The sequence below is a fragment of the Podarcis pityusensis genome, assembly GCF_964106645.2.
Source record: "Podarcis pityusensis genome assembly, chromosome: 2".
NCBI classification, from domain to species: Eukaryota; Metazoa; Chordata; class Lepidosauria; order Squamata; family Lacertidae; genus Podarcis; species Podarcis pityusensis.
The window spans coordinates 120,967,422-120,984,165 of NC_138029.1; the positions used below are offsets into that span (position 1 = coordinate 120,967,422).

At 47.6% G+C, this 16,744-nt stretch overlaps 1 protein-coding gene and 1 long non-coding RNA gene across 7 annotated transcripts in view; one reads left to right on the forward strand and one right to left on the reverse strand.

The window, feature by feature from the left end:
* The first annotated feature begins 58 nt into the window (after positions 1-58).
* Positions 59-16,620, forward strand: LOC308469790 (putative zinc finger protein 75C). Of its 6 annotated transcripts, none has more exons than XM_080992742.1 (5): positions 59-214; positions 9,344-9,863; positions 11,625-11,748; positions 12,663-12,748; positions 13,858-16,620. In XM_080992742.1, exons 2-5 carry the CDS (start codon positions 9,426-9,428, stop codon positions 14,665-14,667), a joined length of 1,458 nt encoding a protein of 485 aa, XP_080848868.1. In that variant the 5' UTR covers positions 59-214; positions 9,344-9,425; the 3' UTR covers positions 14,668-16,620. The 6 variants fall into 6 exon arrangements, with proteins under 6 accessions (XP_080848868.1, XP_080848865.1, XP_080848863.1 ...); XM_080992739.1 differs by lacking the exon at positions 59-214 and adding an exon at positions 6,365-6,608; XM_080992737.1 differs by lacking the exon at positions 59-214 and adding an exon at positions 6,365-6,594.
* LOC308470231 overlaps positions 1,393-16,744 on the reverse strand; it is a 126,117-nt gene continuing 110,765 nt past the window's right edge. The window contains exon 3 of the long non-coding RNA XR_013982284.1: positions 1,393-1,503. This is a non-coding gene — a long non-coding RNA (uncharacterized lncRNA). The remainder of the gene's footprint in view (positions 1,504-16,744) is intronic.

Consider the following 16,744-nt stretch of genomic DNA (forward strand, 5'->3'; position numbering starts at 1 on the left):
TTCCTCCCCGAGAATCTCCGTGCACCAAACCAGGCGCGCAACGCGTGTGCGCGCACACACACACACACACACCCCACTTTTCCGGGCGCGGGAGGGGGAGAGGGGCTGCTGCGTTGAAAAGCATCCCGTGTTGCAGCGTCCTTGCTAGGAATCGCAGCCTCTTTCTGCTTTAACTCTTTCTGCATCTCTCTCTCCCTCTCACCCCTAATTACAGGTAGGTAGTCGTGTTGGTCTGCGGTAGTCGAAACAAACAAACAAAAAATTCCTTCCAGTAGCACCTTGTTGTTGTTGTTGTTTAGTCGTGTCCGACTCTTTGTGACCCCCTGGACCAGAGCACGCCAGGCACTCCTGTCTTCCACTGCCTCCCGCAGTTTGGTCAAACTCATGCTGGTAGCTTCGAGAACACTGTCCCACCATCTCGTCCTCTGTCGTCCCCTTCTCCTTGTGCCCTCCATCTTTCCCAGCATCAGGGTCTTTTCCAGGGAGTCTTCTCTTCTCATGAGGTGGCCAAAGTATTGGAGTCTCAGCTTCACGATCTGTCCTTCCAGTGAGCACTCAGGGCTGATTTCCTTCAGAATTGAGAGGTTTGATCTTCTTGCAGTCCATGGGACTCTCAAGAGTCCCCTCCAGCACCAGAATTCAAAAGCATCAATTCTTCGGAGATCAGCCTTCTTTATGGTCCAGCTCTCACTTCCATACATCACTACTGGGAAAACCATATCTTTAACTATACGGACCTTTGTTGGCAAGGTGATGTCTCTGCTTTTTAAGATGCTGTCTAGGTTTGTCATTGCTTTTCTCCCAAGAAGCAGGCGTCTTTTAATTTCGTGACTGCTGTCACCACCCCTTTTATTTGCCAGGAGGTGATGGGCCCAGTGGCCATGATCTTCGTTTTTTTGATGTTGAGCTTCAGACCATATTTTGCGCTCTCCTCTTTCACCCTCATTAAAAGGTTCTTTAATTCCTCCTCACTTTCTGCCATCAAGGTTGTATCATCTGCATATCTGAGGTTGTTGATATTTCTTCCAGCAATCTTAATTCCAGCTTGTGATTCATCCAGCCCAGCCTTTCACATGATGAATTCTGCAATAAGCAGGGAGACATATCCAGTTCTAACTGTAGCTTCTTGTCCCACATAGAGATTTCTCAGGAGACAGATGAGGTGATCAGGCACTCCCATTTCTTTAAGCACTTGCCATAGTTTGCTGTGGTTGACACAGTCAAAGGCTTTTGCATAGTCAATGAATAGAAGTAGATGTCTTTCTGGAACTCTCTAGCTTTCTCCATAATCCAGCGCATGTTTGCAATAGCACCTTAGAGACCAACTAAGTTTGTTCTTGGCATGTGCTTTCATGTGCATGCCCACTTCTTCAGATACACTGAAACAGAAGTCACCAGACCCTTATATATAGTGAGAGGGTGGGGAGGGGTATTACTCAGAAGGGTGGTGGGAATGGGTGATTGGCCAATAGGTGTGGTAAACCTGTTGAGGACTGTTAACGACTGCAATTGGTCTTACAGGAAAAAGCAAGGGGTGAGATGGCTAAAAGGTCTCTCCAGTCTGAGACAGACTCTCTTTCCAGTCTATCAGGAATCACAAGACAGAGAAACCAGTAGGAGGACACTTCAATTTCCCAGGACATTCTATACAAGATCTCAAAGCAGCTGTCTTCTTACAAAAGAATTTCAGAAATAGACTGGAAAGAGAAGTTGCTGAATTGCAACTTATTACCAAACTTAATGGGATGCGGGTGGCGCTGTGGTCTAAACCACAGAGCCTAGGGCTTGTCAATCAGAAGGTCGGCAGTTCAAATCCTGCGATGGGGTGAGCTCCCCTTGCTTGGTCCCAGCTCCTGCCCACCTAGCAGTTCAGAAGCACGTCAAGTGCAAGTAGATAAATAGGTACCGCTCCAGTGGGAAGGTAAACGGCATTTCCGTGCGCTGCTCTGGTTCGCCAGAAGCGGCTTAGTAGTGCTGGCTCCCTCGGCCAGTAAAGCGAGATGAGCACCGCAACCCCAGAGTCGTCCACGACTGGACCTAATGGTCAGGGGTACCTTTACCTTTACTACCAAACTTAAACCCATGGAGAGACCTGGTCTGAATAGAGACATTGGATTCTTATCTCATTAAGCATGACGAAGCTATTTTTAGCCATCTCACCCCTTGCTTTTTCCTGTAAGACCAATTGCAGTCATTAACAGTCAACAGGTTTACCCCTGCCAATCACCCATTCCCACCACCCTACTGAGTAATACCCCTCCCCACCCTCTCACTATATATAAGGGTCTGGTGACTTCTGTTTCAGTGTATCTGAAGAAGTGGGCATGCACACGAAAGCTCATACCAATAATAAACCTAGTTGGTCTCTAAGGTGCTACTGGAAGGAATTTTTTGTTTGTTTCGACCCCTATTTATGGCATTCATAGCCTCAAGGGTATTTTTTGTTTTTTAATATTTGTTTCATTTTTCATGACACTGCTATCTTTTAGAACTCAGTCGGGAAAGCATGAAGCTCTTCATCTCAGGGTTGTGGGTTCGAGTTCCACCTTGGGCGAAACAATTCCTGCATTGCAGGGGGTCGGACTAGATGACCCTCGTGGTCCCTTCCAACTGTACCATTCTATTCCATTTTTAATTATAGAATCATAGAATCATAGAGTTGGAAGAGACCACAAGGGCCATCAAGTCCAACCCCCTGCCAAGCAGGAAACACCATCAGAGCACTCCTGACATATGGTTGTCAAGCCTCTGCTTAAAGACCTCCAAAGAAGGACACTCCACCACACTCCTTGGCAGCAAATTCCACTGTCGAACAGCTCTTACTGTCAGGAAGTTCTTCCTAATGTTTAGGTGGAATCTTCTTTCTTGTAGTTTGGATCCATTGCTCCGTGTCCGCTTCTCTGGAGCAGCAGAAAACAACCTTTCTCCCTCCTCTATGTGACATCCTTTTATATATTTGAACATGGCTATCATATTACCCCTTAACCTCCTCTTCTCCAGGCTAAACATACCCAGCTCCCTTGGCCGTTCCTCATAAGGCATCGTTTCCAGGCCTTTGACCATTTTGGTTGCCCTCCTCTGGACACGTTCCAGTTTGTCAGTGTCCTTCTTGAACTGTGGTGCCCAGAGCTGGACACAGTACTCCAGGTGAGGTCTGACCAGAGCAGAATACAGTGGCACTATTACTTCCCTTGATCTAGATGCTATACTCCTATTGATGAGGCCCAGAATTGCATTGGCTTTTTTAGCTGCCGCATCACACTGTTGGCTCATGTCAAGTTTGTGGTCAACCAAGACTCCTAGATCCTTTTCACATGTACTGCTCTCAAGCCAGGTGTCACCCATCTTGTATTTGTGCCTCTCATTTTTTTTGCCCAAGTGCAATACTTTACATTTCTCCCTGTTAAAATTCATCTTGTTTGTTTTGGCCCAGTTCTCTAATCTGTCAAGGTCGTTTTGAAGTGTGATCCTGTCCTCTGGGGTGTTAGCCACCCCTCCCAGTTTGGTGTCATCTGCAAATTTGATCAGGATGCCCTTGAGTCCATCATCCAAGTCGTTGATAAAGATGTTGAATAAGACCGGGCCCAAGACAGAACCCTGTGGCACCCCACTAGTCACTCTTCTCCAGGATGAAGAGGAACCATTGATGAGCACCCTTTGGGTTCGGTCAGTCAGCCAGTTACAAATCCACTGAGTGGTAGCATAGTCTCGCTGTGCATCAAATGGGTCACGTGGGAGAAAAGCCATACAAATGCCAGCAATGTGAGAAAAGCTACAATTACAGGAAAAACCTCACCGACCACCAGCGACGTCATACGGGAGAATAACAGGAACACATGGAGCTTATGGGGAAAATGTTGTCATCGAAAGGCAAGCCTCACTGCACATCAGAGAACCCGCACAGGGTGGCTTAGGAGTCAGCTCCTAATAATAAATCATAAATTTTTATTTATACCCCGCCCCTCCTGGTTCAGAAAACCAGGCTCAGGGCAGCTAGCAACAAATTTAAAACAATTGATGCAACAAAAAACAGCATAAAATACAGTATAAAACGTGAATAACAATAAATTCAGAATTCAAAAATCAATTTGGGGGGAAGTCCATCCAATAAACATTAGATGATCACCAGGGCTAGCTGGCTAAATTAGTCCTATTTGGACCAGCGAAGAGACCAGGGGAGAATAAAAAGGGGAGAGGGAGGGAAGGAAGGGGAATAAAAGATCAGGCTAAATTCAAATTGAAAGCCAGGTGGAATAGCTATGTCTTACAGGCCCCGTGGAAGGAAGTTAAATCCTGCAGGGCCCTGGTCTCAAGGGACAGAGCATTCCACCAGGTCGGAGCCATCACTGAGAAGGCCCTGGCCCTGGTGGAGGATAATCTGGCTTCCTTAGGACCTAGGAGCTGAGGCCCCTTTGCCCCCCCCCATAAAATATTTGAGGGGGCTGCCCCCCCCAAGTTGATGGGCATTGCCATTCAAATGTGTGTGTGCACTGTCTTGTGATCAATTATGTGGTGCGTAGCTTACCTGGGCCCCCTGAAGATTTTATTAGAGTTGGCAAACAGCTGCAGTGTGGAAACCTTCGAAGGCCAGGAGCGTAGAATGAATTTCAGCCCCCCCCCCCCCCAATAATCCTTGGCTCTGTTTCCGAGTGACTGACTGTGGACGTACTGAATCTTAGTCCAGATATCTAGAATGTTGAAGTGTGTGTTTTCAACTTTTTTTAGTTTATCACTAATTTTAATTATTTTAACATTTGTTTCAAAGGGGTCTTTTTTAACCGCATTTCTCAATACAATCGTACCTCGGAAGTCAAATGGAATCTGTTCTGGAAGTCCGTTCAACTTCCAAAACGTTCGGGAACCAAGGCGCAAGGAAGCTCCTGCAGCCAATCGGAAGCTGTGGAAGCCCTGTCAGACGTTCAGGTTCCAAAGAACGTTCACAAACCGGAACAGTAACTTCCAGGTTTGCAGCCAAAACATTCATCTCACAAGGCGTTCAGGACCCGAGGTACGACTGTAATGTTATAGCTTCGTTCTTTTCTCTCTCTATTTGTTTTAAATTTTCTGTTTTACAATTTAAAATACTCATTTAAACAGCCTTAAAATATCAATGACTTCCCTTCCTCTCTTTCTATGGTTCATTTTGCCTATCATAAATCCCTGCATATTTTACATAAACTAAACCATTCAGTATTCCATTATTGCATCCATCAAAACTTATTTACACTATTGAATTTATCTTAATACTGCCAACATTTTCAAGTGTACACAATTCCCCACCCCCCATACATTCAATAAACATTTTACAATCTTCTCTAAACATATGTTCTTCTTGTTCTCTTATTCTAGATGTTAAGTCTGAAAGCTGCACATATTCTTTCAGCTTAAGTTGCCACTCTTCTTTGGTTGGAACCTCGCTCGTTTTCCATTTTTCGGCTAATGAAACAGGGGCCGTAGTAGTAGCATACATAAATAACCTTTTTTGACACCTGGGAATTTCCATCTGAAATTCCTTCACTCTTTTACAGTCAAGCGGTATATAAATTTTATGAAACAAAAAATAAACTTGCTGAAACTGAGCTAGTTCTTTCTGTGAAACCCAGTGTCAGCATTCTTGATTGTAAACGTTTTAGGGCAGAGACCCTTTTTCTTTTTTCTCTCTCTCTCTTTTAAACTGTCCCAGAGATAGGGATGCTGTGACCCTTCAGGTCTTTTGGAATGTCTTTATAAACGACTTGGATAAGGGAATTGAGGGGATGCTCATCAAATTTGCAGATGACACCAAATTGGGAGGGGTAGCTAATCTACTGGGAGGGTAGTATTATAGTGTTTGTGTGTGTGTGTGTGTGTGTGTGTGTGTGTGTGTGTGTATCTGTCTTCCGCTGCCTCCTGCAGTTTGGTCAGACTCATGCTGGTAGCTTCGAGAACACCGTCCAACCATCTTGTCCTCTGTCGTCCCCTTCTCCATGTGCCCTCCATCTTTCCCAACATCAGGGTCTTTTCCAGGGAGTCTTCTCTTCTCATGAAGTGGCCAAAGTATTGGAGCCTCAGCTTCAGGATCTGTCCTTCCAGTGAGCACTCAGGGCTGATTTCCTTAAGAATGGATAGGTTTGTTCTTCTTGCAGTCCATGGGACTCTCAAGAGTCTCCTCCAGCACCAGAATTCAAAAGCATCAATTCTTCGGAGATCAGCCTTCTTGATGGTCCAGCTCTCACTTCCATACATCAGTACTGGGAAAACCATAGCTGTAGCTATACAGACCTTTGTTGGCAAGGTGATGTCTCTGCAAGGGTTAAATGCACCGATGCTTGGAGTCAGCTTCCTAGAGAGGAAGGAAGTTGGCGGGAGGAGGCCCTTGGTCCTCCAGAGCGGAACCCCGCCCCCTCCCGCCTGGCTGCTCCCTCCTTGGAGACTGGAGCGCAGGGAAGAAGCTAAAGAGTTGTTTGCTGCTGCGCATTGCTTCGAGCAGGGATAAAATTTTCCCAGTGCAGTGGAAAGAGTTTCCCTTGGTGTTTCCAGCTTCAGGGCGGGGGGGTGTCTGGTGAGCCCCCTCCCCATTTTCCTGGGTGGAAGACCTGCAGAGGCGCAGTGGAGGCAAGAGGGGGCGGGTGGGAAGACCCCTCCGAAGGGTGACTTGGGGAGAAAGGGCTTAAAAGCTGCCTTGCACTGAGACAGACCAATGGGGCCACCTAATATTGTCGACACTGGCTGGCAGCAGCTCTCCAGGGTTTCAGGCGGGGGGGGGATTGGCATAGAATCATAGAATTGCAGAGTTGGCAGGAAGGAAATGCGTTCTCCCCATATTTAGTTCCCCGCTTGATTTATCCAGCTGCCCCATAGCAGAAGTACTGCCGGAAGGCAGTGCGGGGTAGTGGTGAGAGCAGAGCTTTCCAAATTGTGTCACTCGGCTGCAGTGTGTAGGTGTGTCTTGCGAACACTTCTCACGTTCCTCCTGGGGCTTGAAAGGGTTTCGTTTAACCTCTGGTTTGCTAGTAAAACTGAATCAATGTGTCGCACAATGATACGTGTCTTTAAAAGTGTGTCTGCGACGTGAAATGTTTGGAATGCTCTGGGTTAGCGTGTCAGACCAGGATAAGGGTTCAACCCACCCCACCCCCCCACTCCATCATGAAGCTCGCTGGGTGATCCATTCCAGTCTGGCTTCTGCGCTGGTCATGGGACCGAGACGGCTCTGGTTGCCCTAACAGATGATCTCCGCAGGCAGCTGGATCGAGGCGGGTCGGGGCTGCTGATTCTTCTAGACCTGTCAGCAGCCTTCGACATGGTCGATCACGAACTCCTGGACCACCGCCTTGCCGACGTGGGGATCCAGGGCACAGTCCTTCAGTGGCTGCGCTCGTTTTTCTCTGGTCGGGGACAGAGGGTGGCGCTTGGGGGGGAACTGTCATCCCGCCACTCCTTGGTGTGTGGAGTGCCCCAGGGTGCGATACTCTCCCCGATGCTTTTTAACATCTTTATGCGCCCCCTCGCCCAGCTTGTCCGGAGTTTTGGGCTGGGCTGCCATCAGTATGCTGATGACACCCAACTCTATCTGTTGATGGATGGCCATCCTGACTCGGCCCCAGACACACTGACCAGATGTTTGGAAGCTGTGGCTGGATGGTTACGCGGAAGCCGATTGAAGTTAAATCCTTCGAAGACAGAGGTCCTTTGGCTAGGACGGGATGATATGGGATTGAGGGGGCAACTCCCATCTCTTGCGGGGGTGCAATTAGTGCCAGCACCGTCCGTTAAGAGTTTGGGTGTAATCTTCGACACCTCCCTCTCCATGGAGGCGCAGATTGCAGCTATAACAAAGGCGGCATTTTTTCATCTCCGCCAAGCTAAGCAGTTGGCTCCTTACCTCTCTCGCCCTGACCTAGCCACTGTGATCCACGCGACGGTCACCTCCAGACTGGATTATTGTAACTCGCTCTACGTGGGGCTGCCCCTGAGACTGACCCAGAAACTCCAGCGGGTGCAGAATGCCGCAGCGAGACTCCTTACGGGGTCTTCGCTGCGGGATCACATTCATCCGGTGCTATACCAGCTGCACTGGCTCCCGGTGGAGTACAGGATCAGGTTTAAGGTGCTGGTTTTAACCTTCAAAGCCCTATACGGCCTAGGACCCTCGTATCTACGGGACCGCCTCTCCTGGTATGCCCCACAGAGGAACTTACGGTCTTCAAATAAAAACATCTTGAAGGTCCCAGGCCTCAGAGAGGTTAGGCTGGCCTCAACTAGAGCCAGGGCTTTTTCGGCTGCGGCTCCATCCTGGTGGAACGCTCTGTCACAAGAGACAAGGGCCCTCCAGGACTTGACATCTTTCCGCAGGGCCTGCAAGACAGAGCTGTTCCACCAGGCCTTTGGTCAGGGCGCAGCCTGACTCCCTCCTTTGGCAATCTTTACAATACTTTAGTTTATGGTTGCCATCAATTTTGATTTTAATTAATTCTTTGATGTTTTTATAATGTTGCACTATTTTAGTGTTGTTAGCCGCCCTGAGCCCGGCTTCGGCTGGGGAGGGCGGGATATAAATAAAATTTATTATTATTATTATTATTATTATTATTATTATTATTATTATTTGGCAGCCACACAGGGCCGTTGTAGGGATTAACTGAGGGGGGGGGTGAACCATGTACTCTTTGGAGAAAAAGTCGGGATATAAATGCAGTAAATGAGAACTTCTGCTGACCTGCAAAAGAAAGATGGAGTGGCCAGCCAGATGGAGATGTTAGTTGCCAACCTTGGCATCTAGAGATCTCCACGTGGCCGAAAAGTGCCCAGGGGGTTTCTAGCACTGAGGTGGCGGTAGGAAGACATTCCCACAAGGGGAGCGAAGGCAACCTTGACTAAGAGCAGGGCCAGGGATGTGGAGAAGAAAAGGCAGGGGAGTGCCTGTGAGGAGGGGGCTGGGGAAAACAAACAATATCCATCCAATAATATTCGTTGAAGACTGGTAAGGGCAGAAAGCAGGGCTGCCAGACAGTAAGTGGATCCACAACCAATTACAGGCAGAGCCAAATAATTCTAGTCAAGTCCCCATTTGATACCATTTTAAACGGCCACAGCTTCCCCCAAAGGATTCTGGGAGCGGACGTTTGTTAAGGGCTCTGGGAGCTGTTGGGAGATCCCCTGTTTCCTCACAGAGCTGCAATTCCCAGAATTCACTGGGAAGGGGGGTTGATTCCTGCATTTGCAAGGGGTTGTGCTAGATGACCCCTGGGGTTTCTTCAGCTCTACACTTCTATGAATTTTTAGCCCCTCTGGGAACTGTAGCTTTGTAACTCTTAACATAGCAAGAGTTTTCCCCTCACAGACCATCTTGTTCACTTTGCAGGGCTTGGCTTCCTCCCCACCACCACCACATGCGTGGCCAATCTTTGCTGTGAGACAGACTATAGCAGAAGCGACCTTCAGCCATGTTGGAGCAGGAGCCGAAGTTGCGGGAGCAGGGTACAACGGGCCCTGAAGCAGGAAGGAGCACCAACACCGTCGGATGTGGGCGCAGCGGGGACTTCTGGGACGGAAATGTGCGGAAGGTCATAATCAAGGAGGAGACCCTCTGCTCAGATGTGCCGTGCCAGCACTTCAGGGGGTTCTGCTACCAGGAGGCCGAGGGACCCCGGGAAGCCTGCAGCCAACTCCACCATCTTTGCCGCGAGTGGCTGAAGCCAGAGAGACACACCAAGGCTCAGATGCTGGACTTGGTGGTCCTGGAGCAGTTCCTGGCTGTCCTCCCCCCGGAGATGGAGAACTGGGTGAGGAGATGCAAAGCAGAGACCAGTTCCCAGGCGGTGGCCTTGGCCGAAGGTTTCCTCCTCAGCCACCAAGAGGATGTGAAGCAGGAACGGCAGCAGGTGAGGTGTTCATACCCATGGGGTCCCAATTCAGGTTTGACCGGCTCCAGACCACCAGCCTTGGAATCTGGAACCAGGCCTTGGTCCAATTCTGCAGCCCTTGTTCCTCTGGGATAAACCATAATCTCCAGATTCCCAGGTGTCATTTTTCTTAAACAAAGTAAATTCCTAGCGTTTTAAGAAACTGAGGCAAAAACATAAACACAATTCTTCCATTTTTTGTTGAGAAATTAGCCCGCTTCATCCTTAACGGCGTTTTCCTTTGACTGCCCCACACTGGGGAAAATCTGCCCCAGAAAACATTTCGTGGACATGTGTGTGTGTGTGTGTGTGTGTGTGTGTGTGAGAGAGAGAGAGAGAGAGAGAGAGAGAAACAGAAAGAGAGAAATTGAAATACTTTATTGTCACTTGTACAACTTGTATACAGTGAGATTACACGAGCACCCCCCCCCCACTCAGCTCTCTTAGTCTTAATTCCCCTTGTTTACTGACGCACACCCACCAAACCCAAAAGTCAGTTGCCCTGTTGTTATCTTTTCATTCAGCAGCCTAACAGCCCAGGGATAGAAGCTGTTCTTTACCCTGTTGGTGCGACTAATCATGCTTCTATATCTTCTGCCCGAGGGCAGGAGATCAAGAAAGTGCCAGCCAGGGTGTGAATCATCCCTGAGAATTTTCCTCACTCTCCTGAGGCAACATTCTTCCACTATTCATCCAGTGGATTCACGGGACAGCCCATAATATCTTGTGCTGTATTCACCACCCTCTGTAGGCACTTCCTATCAGATGATGTCAAACCAGCGTACCACACCGCGATGCAGTATGAAAGGACACTTTCTATTGTGGACTGGTAGAAGGAGATCATCAAATTTTGATTGACATCGTTCTTCCACAATACTCTGAGGAGAGCAGGAGAGATGGATTTGGGGTGGGAGGGATGAATATGTGAATCGTGAGAGGTTTGTGTGTGAGAGTCCATGAGAATGGTGTGGTCACCTTGTAAAAAGGTAAAAGGTAAAGGACCCCTGGACAGTTAAGTCCAGTCAAAGGTAAGTGGTCCAAACCACTGAGCCTCTTGGGCAGGGGTCAGCAAACTTTTTCAGCAGGGGGCCAGTCCACTGTCCCTCAGACCTTTTGGGGGGCCGGACTATATTTGGGGGGCAGGCATGAACGAATTCCTATGCCCCACAAATAACCTAGAGATGCATTTTAAATAAAAGGGCACATTCTACTCACGTAAAAACACCAAGCAGACCCCACAAATAACCCAGAGAGGCATTTTAAATAAAAGGGCACTTTCTACTCATGTAAAAACTCGCTGATTCCCAGACCGTCTGCGGGCTGGATTGAGAAGGTGATTGGACCAGATCCGGCCCCCGGGCCTTAGTTTGCCTACCCATGCTCTTGGGCTTGCCGATCAGAAGCTCAGCAGTTCAAATCACCGCCACGGAGTGAGCTCCCGTTGCTTTCCCAGCTCCTGCCAACCTAGTAGAAAGCACACCAGTACAAGTAGATAAATAGGTGCCACTGCGTCAGGAAGGTTAACGGTGTTTCTGTGCGCTTTGGCTTCCGTCATGGTGTCCCGTTGCACCGGAAGCAGTTTAGTCCTGCTGTCCTCATGACCCGGAAAGCTGTCTGTGGACCAACACCATGACACTGGAACAACTAACCACCGCTTTTTAATGGAATGGCCCTCAGAAGCGTTTTTTAATCCACACTCACACATCCCTATTGTAACCCTACTTGGTCTTTGTATTTCAGGACCTGTTTGCAGAAGAAGCCACTGACTTCTCCGAGGTACAGAATGCGGCCCCAGTAGACTCTCGGCAGAGGCTTCTGTCCAAGCTGATTAAGCAGGAGGAAGACGAAGACGCCACTTTGCGGAGTAAGGGCTAACAGGATAAAATATCAGCTTGGTCTCCCTCTTGCCATGACGGCTCCATGCTCTCGCTCCACAATCTGAGGCAGTACATTCCACTGAATAACAATTGTTGGGGATCGCAAGCGGAGAGGATGCTGTTGTGCTTAGTTTCTGCTTGCGGGGGCGCTTCCTGTAGGTATCTGGTTAGCCACCTTGAGAACAGGATTTTGGCCCAGACCAGACCAACACATTTCACTAGACACGTGTTAGTAATTTGTTGTTGTTGTTGTTGTTGTTGTTGTTGTTGTTTTAAATAGTTTTATTTGATTTTACAAGTTAAGAAAATAATAACAATACAACCATACATATCCACATTTACAGGTTCCTCCGAATCTCCGGACTTCCCACCTCCCCTCCATTTGTCCTATTATCAAACCTTTTCTACTGCATCTTTACCAATAATCTATATTTTATATAACTCCATTGTCTCCCTAGTACTTGCTACATTACAAGTGTTATTACAATCCTGCTAATATTTTCATCTGCTTACAGTGGTCTCCAAGATAACTTATCAATGTTCCCCATTCTTTTTTAAAGTTTAGGTCTTCTTGGTTCCTGAGCTTTCCAGTCAGTTTTGCCATTTTGGCCCAGTCCAACAGTTCAATTTGCCATTCTTCTTTGGTAGGGACTTAATCTTCTTTCCACCTCTGGGCTAATGGCATCCGTGCGGCTGTCATCGCATAAAAGTCTTTTCTGCTCCCTTGGAATATCAGCACCTATAATTCCTAATAAAAAAGCTTCTGGGTTTTAAAAAAATAATAATTTGAACATTTGTTTCATCTCATTATATATCATTTCCCAGAATGCTTTTATTACATTTACAACAGATATTTGATAGTAATTTCTTGATCATCCTTATATCTTTGTACCCCTCATAGGAGATGTACCAAGTATGCCAGTTATATGTTCTACCTCATCTCTCCCTTCCGGTCCATTGGAAATGGTTTCTGGGCAACCGGATCAGGTAAGAGGCGGGATCTCTGGAGTGACAGCCCTGGGATTCTCTGACTTCCTCTGCCTGCTGCCCGTCTCCCTCTTCCTGAAAGAATCTCTTTCCCTTTCCATCAGTCAGAGTTGCCCACTGCAGTGCCACTCCCTAAAGGCCCAATTCCCCCATTATTCCCCTGGAGGAATCAGCTGTTGGACCACGCTTAGCAGCGGGAGAACTGTCAAGGGACACATACAAAGAGTTAATGCTTTGCTTATTGTTTTATTTATTAAATGAAGTTCTCTGGGCGGTTCGCAAGAGAAAACTTTCTTATCTATTTAGAGCTGCCTTGTATCTTTGTACTTTTGTTCTTCCAGGCTGCGACACCTTATCGTTTAAAACTTTTGATTATTTCCCCCCTGTTCTTACGTTTGCCCTTTTGTTGTTGTTAATAAAATAAATGTTATTACTAATCATTTGAAAAAAGAAATTGGAAAAATCTCGCACTAAACCATGGTTCATTCTAACCATAGTTTAGAAACCAAGCTATGATTCGATACAGGCTAACCGTGGTCTAGAGCAGTGGTTCCCAACCTTTTTTTTGGCCATGCCCCACCTAAGCATCTCTAAAATCCTGATCCACCCCCCTGTGACATATAATTCTTATTACAGTGGTAGCTCAGGTTAAGAACTTAATTTGTTCTGGAGGTCCATTCTTAACCTGAAACTGTTCTTAACCTGAAGCACCACTTTAGCTAATGGGGGCCCCTGCTGCCACCGTGTGATTTCTGTTCTCATCCTGAAGCAAAATTCTTAACCCGAGGTACTATTTCTGGGTTAGCGGAGTCTGTAACCTGAAGCGTCTGTAACCCGAGGTACCACTGTATTCAAAAGGTGAACTCCTATTCATGTGGAGGAAGGCTAAAAGCCCATTAACTGTTAATAACTCATTCTCAAATTGCCCCCCTTAAAAATCAAATTGCCCCCCCCCGTGGGAGGTGTGCCCCACATTGGGAACCACAGGTCTAGAGAGTTGCTGTTGCATTAACTGTTAAGAGAATAAGAACTGTTGCATTCTCTCTCTCTCTCTCTCTCTCTCTCTTTCTCGCTTTGTTTTCCTTCCTTCCTTCCTTCCTTCCTTCCAGATTTCCTTTGAGGAAGTGCCTGTACATTTCACCGAAAAGGAGCGTGCCCTGCTGCACCCTGGCAAAATCACTGTGGACCGCAAAGAATCCATGGCTGAGAATTCTGGGGTTGTGGCCTCTCAGCCTAAGTGCCCAAAAATCTCCAGCGGGAAGAGGACTTTAACCGACCACCACCAAGGAAATCACACGGGGAAGAAACCGTACACCTGCCTGGAGTGTGGGAAAAGCTTCACGCGCAAGAGGAGCCTCACTATCCACCAGAGAAATCACACGGGGGAAAAGCTGTACAACTGCTTGGAGTGCGGAAAGGGCTTCACACAGAAGGGGCACTTCATTACACACCAGAGATCTCACACGGGGGAGAAGCCCTTCCAATGCTTGGAGTGCGGGAAAAGCTTCGCGCAGAAGGGGCACTTCACGGCCCATCGAAGATCCCACACGGGGGAAAAGCCGTACACGTGCCCCGAGTGCGGGAAGAGCTTCACGCAGACAACGCACCTCTCCACACACCTGAGATCTCACACGGGGGTAAAACCGTACACTTGCTTGGAGTGCGGGAAAAGCTTCAGCGTCAAGGCGACGCTTCGATCCCACCAGAGATCTCACACAGGGGAGAAACCCTACAAATGCCCGGCGTGTGGGAAAAGCTTCAGCATGCTTGCGAACCTTAGGAGACATGAGAGAATCCACGCCGGGGTGAAGCCGTACAAATGCTTTGAGTGCGGGAGGAGCTTCTGTAAGAAGGCCAGCCTAACTGACCATCAAGTAAGTCACACAAAGGAAGAACAAGCGGTGTACAAATTCTTTTAAATAAAATGAAACCTCCACGCCCAGAGGGGAGATCTTTGCGCAGAAGAAAACCCTTGCCGTACGTCAGATGAGTCACACAAGGGGGAAAGCCACATAAATGCCGGCTATTTGGGGAAAGTATAAATAATTACAGGAAGTGCATCGCTCCTCATCGATGAATCCGCACAGTGTAGAGTGTGGAAAAAGCTTTCCTTGGAAGACAAGCCTCAGTGCACATCAGAAAATCCACCTTAGAAAGTCAAGAGTGTAGAATGACCTTCAGGTCTAATAAGGCCCTTGAATCAGTTTCCAAACGGCTGGTGGGGTGAATGAACTGACAATATGAGGGATACTATTGGCGGGAGTTAGGAACGTAAGAAGAGATTACTGGATCAAGCTAATGGCCCCTCTAGTCTAGCATCCCATTCTCATGGTCGCCAACTAGATGCCTTGGGGAAACCAGCCAGCAGGATTCGAACACAAGAGCACTCTCCCCTCCTGTGGTCTGTAGCAGCTGGCATTCAGAGGCATTCCAGGCTCAGTTCAAAGTGTGGCCGTTGATCTTTTAAAAGGCCGAACAGCCTAGGAAACAGAGTATTGCTTCCGTGCCCACAAATGTCATGACACTTTGGGCACGGGCATGAAACATACGAGTCGATTCCTGTCAGGGCGGGTGTCGGGACCGGGTCCACAATAGCTCACTAGGCTTCAGTGATGTTAAACCCTTTAGTCAAAGAAACAAAACAGTCCGGGCCTAGTGAGCCACAGCTGCTCTTCCTGGTAGATCTTGACCCAAGAAGGCCATTGCGAGGACCGAAGGTTTCTTCCAAGCAGTCGGAGACTGCGCCAGCAAGCAGCCCGCCTTTGCTCTTCCCATTTCATACCTCTTCTGGTTCCGGGAGTCAGGGGAGCCTGTCGCAGCAGGAGGGGGAGACTCCTTGGCTTCCTCACCAGCCGGACTCATCTCTCCCTCTTCTCCAGCCTCCGCTTCTGCCTCTGATTCTGGGCTTCTCTCGGCCACAGACTCTCCCCGCTCACTAAGCCCTGTTACCTCTTCAGCTTCTGGCACCTCCACTTCCCCGTCTTCTCCCTGTGATCATTTACTGTCGTCCCCCCACCAATCCCCGGGCTCTGAGCCTTCTTCCCTTGGGGGTTCCTCTCTGGTTCCTCTCCCCGTTCCTCAGCGTCCAACCAGCCCATGACATTCCTCAACCGAGAGAACTTGTAGCTCTTTATTGAATTACTAAATACTAACTAGTTTTTGCCTTATTTCCCCTTTGATATGTGAATAATAATTAGCGAATCCTGAAATGAACATTCCTCTCTCTCCCCCTGATCTTTTTTTTAAATAATCTTTTTTATTGATCTTCAAAGATATAAACATACAGCATAAAACAGTACAAAATCCAAATATGGAGATTGCTCTGAATCTCCTGACTTCCCCCGTCCCTTTCATGGGTCCTTTTAATTCTATTTTCAGCTGCATATCAGTACTTCTCCAATTTTTCACCTTCCTAAGTTATCTCTACGTTCTGTTACGTTACAAGTGTATTTAAAATCCTGCCATCGTTTGACCAGTTTATAATGATTCTGCATATACTTTATAAACATTTCCCATTCTTTTTTAAATTTATTGTCTTTTTGATTCCTGAGCGTCCCAGTTAATTTTGCCATTTTGGCCTAGTCCATCAACTTGATTTGCCATTCTTCTCTGGTCAGGGCTGTCTCTTCCTTCTCTCCCTCCTATCTTTTCTTTCTGCTTTCTGTTCCGTAACTTTATATGCAAGGTGGTGGTTTTTTAAGTTTTTATGATGGTGTTTTAATGGTGGGTCTTTGGGGTGGTTGTCGTTGTTATTGTTGTTTGGTAAGTTGTATCGCTGTATGTTTGTATAGTTCTTTTGAATATGCTTGTAAGCAACACTGGAATTGGGAGCTGGGGGATAAATGTCCTGAATAAACAGAACTTCCATCCTTCATTAATTCTCCAAACTGACACTCCCCGCCCCTGTTGTAAACAAAAAATTGCCCTTTTCCCTTATGGGGTATCCAAGAGCCCATATAGAGTCCTTACATAGGTTCCCTATTGGTAGGAGAGAAT

Coding starts and splice junctions, on each gene's coding strand:
- LOC308469790 (XM_080992742.1), top strand. CDS start 9,426: ATGTTGGAGCAGGAGCCGAAGTTGCGGGAGCAGGGTACAACGGGCCCT. Junction 11,749..12,662: donor CGAAGACGCCACTTTGCGGA/GTAAGGGCTAAC, acceptor TACCCCTCATAG/GAGATGTACCAAGTATGCCA. Junction 12,749..13,857: donor TTTCTGGGCAACCGGATCAG/GTAAGAGGCGGG, acceptor CCTTCCTTCCAG/ATTTCCTTTGAGGAAGTGCC.